This window comes from Sinocyclocheilus rhinocerous, unplaced genomic scaffold (genome assembly GCF_001515625.1).
Source record: "Sinocyclocheilus rhinocerous isolate Xijiao unplaced genomic scaffold, SAMN03320098_v1.1 scaffold861, whole genome shotgun sequence".
Taxonomy (NCBI): Eukaryota; Metazoa; Chordata; class Actinopteri; order Cypriniformes; family Cyprinidae; genus Sinocyclocheilus; species Sinocyclocheilus rhinocerous.
The window spans coordinates 668408-678509 of NW_015640043.1; the positions used below are offsets into that span (position 1 = coordinate 668408).

The window sequence follows — 10102 nt, forward strand, 5'->3', positions numbered from 1 at the left end:
CCAAAGTATCTTCCTTAGTGTTCAACAGTAGAAAAAATGTAATGACTGAGTAAAAGTTAACAGAATTTAAATTTGGAGGGTCTTTTTAACCCTCATGTTGTGCTTCAGACTTTTTGATCTAGAGAGGATTTTTTTTTTCATGAAAATGCAAATTAATGTTATCACATTGGACTGACTTTGCTCAGCCTCCTCAGCCTCCAATATATATATTTTTAAAAAAATTGTACTTTTTTGGGATTTTTTCCCATCTTGTTACACTTGTGGTGTTCTCAGTCAAAAATGACCAGCAAACAAAAAAATTGCTTATAAATTTCTTGTTATGCAATATTATTACCAAATATTGGATTTAGTCTTTTTATCAACTTGTTTTCTTTCAATTAGCACAAGTTTTGTATTTCTCTTTTAAACTGATTGATTGTATGCTCAATTGATCTGAGTTTATGCACTTATGCGCAACTATCCACAAATAATGCTTTTATTCACTCAAAAATAAAGGTGCATAAGTTCAGATCAATGAGGCTTATGAGCAATCGATTCAAAATCATAATACAAAACCTGTGCTAACTGAAAGAAAACATGAAAATAAATAAATAATCCAAGATTTGGAGATAATATAGCATAATGAGAGATTCACAGGCAATTTTGCTGGTCATTTTTGACCAGGAACACCAAATTAGGTAAAGGATTTTCAGCACAGCACAAGGGTTAAATTAAAAAGGGTTTGATTATGTAATAGCAGACCTTTCCTAAACAAGCTACATGATTTGAGATGTCAGACATGTCAATGGTGTGGCCAAAAATCTAATACTTAATGTAAGATATTTTTTCAAATCCCCAAGTGCTCGCCTTAGCAAAAACCACTAATGAGCAAAACAAGTGTACCTTAAGCCATTATTACTGGCAGACAGATCATGCTACACTACATAAATACGTCAAATGAAAGATCATGACATAAGAATGTGGCATGATAAGACCATCTTGTCCTTATGTTCCTAATTAACTCATTAAATAAAACAGCATCTCACTAAACGCATCTGTCACAATGCAATCACAGTGATTACAGAAAACCAAGTTTAGATAAGCACAAAGCAACAATTTGAAACATTTCCCTTTAGGTGTTCCTATCAGCAGAGAACTGATTGCTGATCTATACTGCTGTATGGTGCATTAGTGCATACTGACATTGATGCAACTGAACAATACATGTGGATGTTAGGCATTGTTTGCCAAAAGCTGTGCATGTGATAAACAACAGATGGCCATGTTTGTATGCAGTCGTGCCTCACTTGTTTTATTTACCATTGAACACACCCCCGATCATCAGGCTTTGCTTCCATGAAGTATTTATTCTCTCCTGAATGGTAGAGATGCACAACAAATTGTCCTCTAAAGACAGGGAGTTGGCATGTGGCGGTTCGAATGACATCCTGTTTATCTGTCTGCATTGCGAGTGTGAAGCTCAGTGCTTGGTAGAGGGACAGAACTGCTGTGATAAGCTGTTGAGGATGAAAGCGATTGGATGGTGCAGGTTTGGAATAGCTATCAAAAATCGCATGGCATGGTTCGACAAGCCAGGATTTTACTGTACTGATATACCGTATTTCATATCGAAACAGGATGTTGTGGTGAGATATATTGACGTACCGACATGCCTCTGAGTGCTGGATGAGTCGTCAATATTTTTTATTTGTTTTGCTGGAAAAGAAAGAGTGCAAGTTTTAAATGTGTCTGAACCAAAATAACCATATAAATTAATTAAAATAAGTGAACGTTAAGGAGATAAAATGTATAAAAATACACTCATGAACTTACAAAGATGGTGGGATTCAATATATAGCTAAAGAATAGAATGTCAGAGACTTGAATTTGGGCTCTCGGGCCAGTTAGTAACCACCTAGCAACCGCCCATAACACCATAGTAACTGCATAGCAATGTACTAAAAGCTACTGTGAACACATCTCATAGTAACATGGTTAAATCTACACTAAACATTAGCAACCTCATAGTAACACGCTAAAATCTACACTAAACATTAGCAACCTTATAGTAACATGCTAAAATCTACTACGAACATGTTAGCAACCTCATAGCAAAGAGCTAAAATCTACACTACGTTAGCAACCTCACAGTAACACATTTAAATCTACTCCTAACATGTTAGCAACCTCATAGCAAAGAGCTCAAATCCACACTACATTAGCAACCTCACAGTAACACGTTAAAATCTACTCCGAACATGTTTGCAACCTCACTGAACACGTTAGCAATGTCACAGAAATGTTAAAAATCACCACTGAACACACCACCTCATAGCAACATGCTAAAATCTACATTGAACACATTAGCAACCTCATAGTAATATGCTAAAATGCACTTCGAACACGTTAGCAAACTTGTAGTAATGTGTTAAAAATCTACACTGTACACGTTAGCAAAAATGACTATTTTGTTCTTCTCTTAAACTGTGTTTTTTGACTGGTAATAAGAGCTGGTCAAAACCCGCAGTTACATTTTTCATTCTTGTCATGTCTGTGATTGCAGGAGGGTCTCAGGAACAGCATCAGGCCGGATAATCTTTCAAAACCTTGCCCACTTCCTGCCAGACAAGAGGGTAACGATACCCAAAACAGTGGCAGAGAGGGAGACAAATTGGACAAACAGCTGGGCTTAAAGTTGCTTTGACAATCTGTATTGTATATAGCACTATATAAATAAAGATGAATTGACTTGACGTGTAGAATGTACTCCAATAATCTTTTATTTAGAACTTTGAAAATCATGTTTAGTGTACATTGATTATAACTTGAAAAATGATACTTACCTTATTGCAGTCACTCTCAACTAGTGGGTTGTGAAACAAACAAATAAATATGAATAAGTAAATGAATAAATAAATAAGAATGAACACAGGTGTGTTCTTATAAGGTCAAAGGCAACCAAATTTAAATAATTAAACAATCTGGTGTAGACACAATTTTCACTTTTCACTTTTTTGGAATTTGGAAAAAAAAAAAAATTATTTGTAATAATACAAGACTTTAATAGCTGGGATAGCAAAATAAATAAATGGAAATAAAATAAAATTGAAACAGAGTTAAACTGATTATCTCACTCTAGTTGATCATCTGCTTTATATTATAAGTGATTTTATACTCAACATTGTAGTGAATAAAAGCTCTTAAATGCTTAAAAACTGTTGGAATTCTTCATAAACCATTTTAGTTGCCATTTTTAGTGCTGTATTGATGTTCCTCCCACAGGTGTATGTTGTCTGTCGCTGTCTCTCTTCACAGTACAAATATTGATCACTGTCAACTCGTGGTCAATTTTCTCCATTTTACTCTTGTACTCCAGCCAGTCGCACTGTGTTTGTCAAAGGGAAGGATGCCATCCACCAAGCTGTGCACTGTGGAAACATCTGAAGTGCCAGAAATATTTATCAGCCTGTTTATTTTGGTTATCAATGCTTTTTTCTCCATATCTCATGAGTCTTAAATAACAACTGAGAGGCAGTAATTAGTGGGGAAAAGCTCTAAGGAGAGATAATTGGGTTTAGTAGACATAGTTACAAGGAAGTAGTTTAGTTGCAGGAATCTTCTGTCTGTCAAAGAGCCAATTAACGGCATCCAACTGGATCCGAAACATCCTTTGTAGAAACTGCTGCAAAGTCAGTGCATTTATATTTGGAAATACATTGAGGGAGGCATAGTGGACGTGAAAGTTTATTTTGATGGAAGTGTAAGAAATTATGTGGACAGTTAAGGCTTTTTAAAATGCTGTCTGCAACTCTTACTAGGCGCTCTCCTCTTCTCCTAGGATCTAGGGTAAGGAAAGTTGGACAGTCTTGAGCTGCTTACATAATAAAATAGGCTTTAAGGTTCAAGGAAGGCTTTACTGCATGGCAATAAATAACACATTTTGTATTGCCCTGGGAAAAAAGGACATTTGCTATTTTTGGAACATAGTACACCTGCTCAGATTCAGCTCATAAATTATATCAACTTGCCTGCTTGGCATTTTTATATGCTACACTCACCTGGAAATGTCTAGACTCACCTGAACAAAAAATACATGTATGACACAGATTCTTCTTCATATTACATGCTTAGTTTTACAAACTGTAGAATTAAATTACTTCATATTTATTTCTACTGCAGAACATAATTTTTTGTTTGTTTTTGTTTTTTTTTACACAGAATGTCGATGCTGCTCTTTTACAATAAAAGCAGTGACCACTGTCTAGCTTAAATAATAAATAAATAACATATTGTGAAACACAATATTCCAAGTGTGCTGAAACTATATGTTATGGGAGAAAAAAAAGTGCTGTTAGACATAAAAACCAATGCTGTTTTATGTTATTTACATTACATCAAGATGTGCCAAATTTGAACATGCACATATGCAAGTGAGATTTTAGAGGCTTTTTGATGTCTCTAATGCCTAATGAAAATGAATTGATAAAATCAGTTATAATAGAACATTTAAACAATCAACACTGAATTTCATTACTGATTACTGACAGGGTGCAACAGAGAAATTAAGCACAATAATGTTGACTAAAATATGTTTATGAAATATTTGTTGTACTTTAAATTTAGCTTTTAAACAATTAATTTAATAATTGACAGATAATCAACAAATTATCAATTATCAAAGTAATCATTAGTTACAGCCCTATAAAATGAAAGGTTCTTTATTGCCATTGATGGTTCCATGAAGAACATTTAACATCCATGGAATCTTTCCATTGTACAAAAGATTCTTAATAGTAGAAAAAGGTTCTCAAACTTTTTAAAATGTTCTTCACACTAAGAAAATAACTTTTCACTGAAAGGTTCTTTGGGAACCAAAGATGGTTCTTCTGTCGCATCACTATGAAAACCCCCTTTTGGAACCTTAATTTTTAAGAGTGTACTGTGAATTACATCCAAACACCCAAGAACCCTCCACATTTCAAAAACATTCCTTTATTATAAATAAATTATTTGTATAAAAAATTGAATTGGCATGCTTCAACCATGGCATTTGCACACTCACAACCCGAGGTTATAGACCAGAGTAGCCAATACAAGAGACAAATGCATTTTCCAATGCAGGTCTGACACTGTGGGACAAGAATGAAAAATTTTCACAACCACAAAATACTTACAATTAGAATAACATGTAACATGTTCGACTCCAATATTTGTTCTGTTTCTTTAAACTTAGTATTTTTTTCTCTTACCCTTTTGCCAGTGTCCCGTTTCATTGGCTGCCCACTAAATGGCAGCTTTTGTCTCCTTTTTTTGGATGGCTGCCTAGGCTTTCTTATAAAATATCCAGGAAAAAAAGTCCAAGAGTCCATCCTCTTGTCCACAAACAACACTGATGTCTCATGCTTGGATTTCAGTCATCGGATCCTGTTTTGTCGGAGTCAGCCAGATCCATGCCAAACCATTTTCAGGATGTGCACTCATATGGCATGATTGGTGTAGCTGACGTAGGTTGTTTTTGTGGACGGTGCTGAAAGAGTAAATAGCCAGTTAAAAAAAGACAGCTGTGTATCGGAAACAAGAAAACACAAAATCCCTGCAAGAGATGAGAGAATTGTGGTTGATTCAGTTTGATTCTGAGTGACCATCAGAATGAAATTCTCACTTCATTTCATGGATTGAAAATGATTTTTCTCTTGCTTTCATTTAAAAGTAGGAAGGAACAATTGAGAAAGTAATAACGTTCTTTTGTCATGTCTTTATCTTGTGGCTCTGGGGTGTGACACGTCATTCTCGAGAAGTCATTCTAAAAATATGATTCATGGCAATTAAATAAAATTAAAATGAACACATTTCAGACATTATTCATTCAATTTTTACACAAAGAAAATATGCACCTGTAACTTCTGGCACCGTTCACCCTCATGTTGTCACAAATCCATATGAATTTCTTTTTTCAAAAGAAGAATTTTTGAAGAATATCTCAGCCACTCTTGACAATATTATGAAAAAGTGAATGAGAACTATGGCTGTCAGGCTCTAAAATGATTTAAAAAAGCACAACAATTTGTACAAATGGCCCATATGACTCATAAACTATATTTCAAAGTCTTCTGACAACTTTGTGTGACGAAAACTTCATTGGCAAATTGTTCTTTTTAATCTTTTTCAATGCATTGTTTGAAGCAGTTCATGAAACCGTTCTGAATTATTCATTTATTTCATTCTGAATCAGTTTTTTTAATTCAACTCACTGATTTGGTCACAGCAGATAGCAGCTCATTAAAGAGGAAGATTTTCATTGACAAACGGCTTAAATTTCTGTTAATGTAAAAAGCTGTCATATGACTAGGACTGTACTAGTAATATGGACAACGTTTATGGTGCATTTTTGAAGCTTGAAATCTCCGGCTCCCATTCAATGAAACTGCATGAAATGAGAGCACATTATGCAAAATTTCTCCTTTGTGTTTCACACAAGAAAGAAAGTTCAGGGTTTTTGAACAATATCAGGTTGATTTTTGGTCATTTTTGGGTGAACTATTCGTCAGCCAATAATCTCTTAGGCACAGTTCACCCCAAAATGAAAATCCTGTCATCGTTTATTTACCCTGAAGTTGTTCCAAACCAAACAGTTGATGGTAGCCACTGATTTAGATAGTATTTTTTTCCGTCAACTGTTTGGTTACCCACATTCTTCAAAATATCTTCTTTTGTGTTCAGCAGAAGAAAGAAATTCAAACAGATCTGGAATTTCTTCAGGGTGAATAAATGATAACAGAATTTTCATTTTTGTGGGCGAAGTCCAGTGACCAACAGAAAGCTGCTTATTTTGAAAGTTCATACATTGCAACACTATCAACAACAAACAATGGACCTTTTTTTTTGCCTGCAAAATTTTGCTAATGTGACTTACTAATGCAGCATTTACAGTACACAAATTAAACATACTGAGAGAAACACCAAAACGTGTTTGTCCTCCAAATGGGATTCTCTGCTTATTTATTACATGGCACATTTGACTCTCATTATGAACTGGCCCCAGTGTTAGAGCCCTTTAGCAGAAGGGTCACGGCACATTAGTGAGGGTCTGAACATTTGCATTACCTTTTACACAGTGCTGTGGACCTGCGCATGCTGCCCTTGCCCCGGTTAATGATCCCTCATGTAAAAATTAACACCACACTGGCTGCTGAAATACAGTCTGTTGCCATGAGCTTGCAGTCAGTAATTCAGATTCCCTCGGACATAATTTTATATGAGATGTGAATGTGAAACAAGCCATAAATGTTCCATCTAGTGTTAGCGTCAGACAACGCAGGCGGCATAGCTAATGAATTAGCAATGAAACTCAAGTGAATGCATCCTTATCTGCTCTATTTCCTCACAATACAAAGCTTCAGATGGCAAGATAAATACCAAAGAGAGTAAGCAATGCAAACATTGTAGAACGATTAAAGTTATCAGTTCATTAGCACAAAGATCATGCACAGCTTAGCCACCATTAAAGGAATAGTTCACCCAAAAAAATGAATTTTTTTGGTCAAAATAGTATGTTTACTTTGTTAAATATATATGTGGGTCAATGACATATAAGAGAAAAGAAAAAAAATCTACTTTAAAATTAAACTTGCATTTATGTTGGTTTAAAAAATATTATAACATTTTCAAAAAAAAAAATTACATTTAAATGACTCTAAAAATATCATATAGTGCAACCATCTAAGTAATAACATATTTAGAGCTTAAATATAAGTGTGTACAAATATTTTCTACTGACAAGATGCGCGTTAAATATCGCATGCGATTTATCGTGCAGCCCTAACACACACACAGCAGTGAACACACACACACACACCGTGAACACACACCCGGAGAAGTGGTCAGCCATATTGCTGCGGCGCCCGGGGAGCAGTTGAGAGTTTGCTGCCTTGCTCAAGGGTGTCACCTCAGTCGTGGTACTGAAGGTGGAAGAGAGCGCTGGTTATTCACTCCCCCCACCTACAATCCCTGCTGGTACTAAGTCGCAACCATCTAAGTAATAACATATTTAGAGCTTAAATATAAGTGTGTACAAATATTTTCATAAACATTTTTTGTAAATAAAATATTTTAAAATAAAAAGTATTTTTTTTACAAATTAAAATTACATTTATATTTTAAATTTCAATTTTGTATTTTAAATTAACAATATATAATTTATAAAACTAAATGTATATCTGAGACAGTGGTTCACAAATGATTTCTTAAAATGATTTAGAATAAGATTGAGGGAAAAAAACAAAAAAAACAAGTAAAAATCAACATTTTTTATTCTTCTTTGAATAACCTGGGTTCCCACAGTCCTGGACAAGTCATGTAAATTTACAAAATCTTAAAACTCATGCCAAGCTCTAAAATATTTTACCAGGTAGAAATTATGAGTGAAAATTACTATATATTATTTATTTATTAAGAAAAAAATCCTTATCCAGTCAATTATGAATGATTAAAGTCATGTAAAGTCATTCATTAAAGTGGAAACCTTAACGTGGAACATTCAGCTCATCTGGAATCGTGAAATTTAATTTCCATAAACTAAGAGTGTTGGATCTTTCAATATCTTGTGGACAATGGAGGGCCTGGAGTCAAAGAGGTTGAGAACCACTGATAATAAAATATTAAGCCAAACTACTTAAGGTTTTCTTTTCAAGAATTTCTTTCTTTTAATGAGGCTTTTTTCTATCTTTATGATATCTTAATGAGTTTTATAACCATGAATTCTGACTTTATGCCCCCACCCCAAAATATCAAAATGAATTTTAATACAGAAATTAAAATACATGAATTGCATTTTTAATCTACTTTTAAACAAAGAAAAAAATCAGCATCACGTCATTGACCCACGTGCCACATTAACATTAACAGTGTGCATGATAGAGAAGACGTCTGTACTCACTACTATTGTCCACACTCTCACAGAGTTCGGTTTTCACCTCTCCATTGGGCCGTTCACTGGCCAACTGGCTGAGCTTGTTTGTAACGGTGGCAGCGGTGACGATGGCCTTGAAGCTGCGCTTGCGTTTGGGCACGTTCTGTTCCGGGTGCAGGATAATGATGTAGACTTTGGGCATGTAGAGCATCCCCAGAGATACGGACGCACTCAGGCTCAGAGAGACGGTCAGTGTGGCCGTCTGAATGTACATCTGGAGAAGAGAAGAGGGTGATATCAATGGTTAGAGTATGGGTAAAATACTGAGCAAAATAGCGCTGCCCTATAGGCGACAAATGTTCTAATGTAACACACACACACACACACACACACATTTTCTTTCTTACGAAGGTCCCTGAGCTACTCTAAAGAAAAAAAATAGGTTTCTTAATCTTTCATCAAAGTGAAATAACTTTCTCCACCTCTGATGTGACTTTCTTCTTTTACTCATGTAACCAAGGCCACAGTAACTACTGTAGACTTCTTACATCTTTTTAAAGAAAACATGAGTGGTGCTTGTCCCTATTTGTCACTACTGCAAAACAAAATATTTTATTTGCTCATTGCTCTATGGTTGTTAGGCAATTGTTTTTAGTGTTAGTTTTTGTTTTTTTAGTGCTACATGGATAGTTTTAGGCCCAATCCCAATTCTACCCCTTAGCCGGTCCCCTTTCCCCTACCCCTCCGTTTGGCGCGTTCACGTGAAGGGGTAGGGGTGTCTCGATTCTCTTTTGGTCGGAGGGGTAGGGGTAAGGGCCAGATAGCCATTCAAACGAAGATTTTTCGGGACCACACTTCAAACGAAGGGGTATGAATTATCTCAGCGTAAACCGGCTTCAGCAGCAACATGGCTGCCCGAGCGAACAAAAAGACACATAAATGTCAGCATTTTTGGCATTAATAAAGATTTTTTTTAAAAAGTAATCATTTGTTTTATGTTACATTCAATCGTGAGTTCATATTTACGGTCATGTTACTCAAAAGACATGTTTGCAAAAAATCGCTAAAGTTTGCTAACGTCATATCATTACTGACTGCACGATAGTGCCACAACATAGGCTATTTTCATGTCTGATCAGGGCGATAACCACCATAGACATTGAGGGGGGCTAGTCCCCCCAATAATTAGAAATCGCTAAACCCTTTTCTCAAATA

General features: G+C 35.3%; 1 protein-coding gene across 1 annotated transcript in view; it reads right to left on the reverse strand.

Annotated features, from left to right (window-relative positions):
* Positions 1-4957: 4957 nt before the first annotated feature.
* LOC107752348 (metabotropic glutamate receptor 8-like) overlaps positions 4958-10102 on the reverse strand; it is a 53934-nt gene continuing 48789 nt past the window's right edge. The window contains exons 8-10 of the mRNA XM_016568298.1: positions 8915-9161; positions 5229-5506; positions 4958-5108 (exon numbers count right to left, since the gene is read on the reverse strand). Of these exons, the coding sequence (XP_016423784.1) occupies positions 5457-5506; positions 8915-9161 (297 nt within the window). The 3' untranslated portion in view covers positions 4958-5108; positions 5229-5456. The remainder of the gene's footprint in view (positions 5109-5228; positions 5507-8914; positions 9162-10102) is intronic.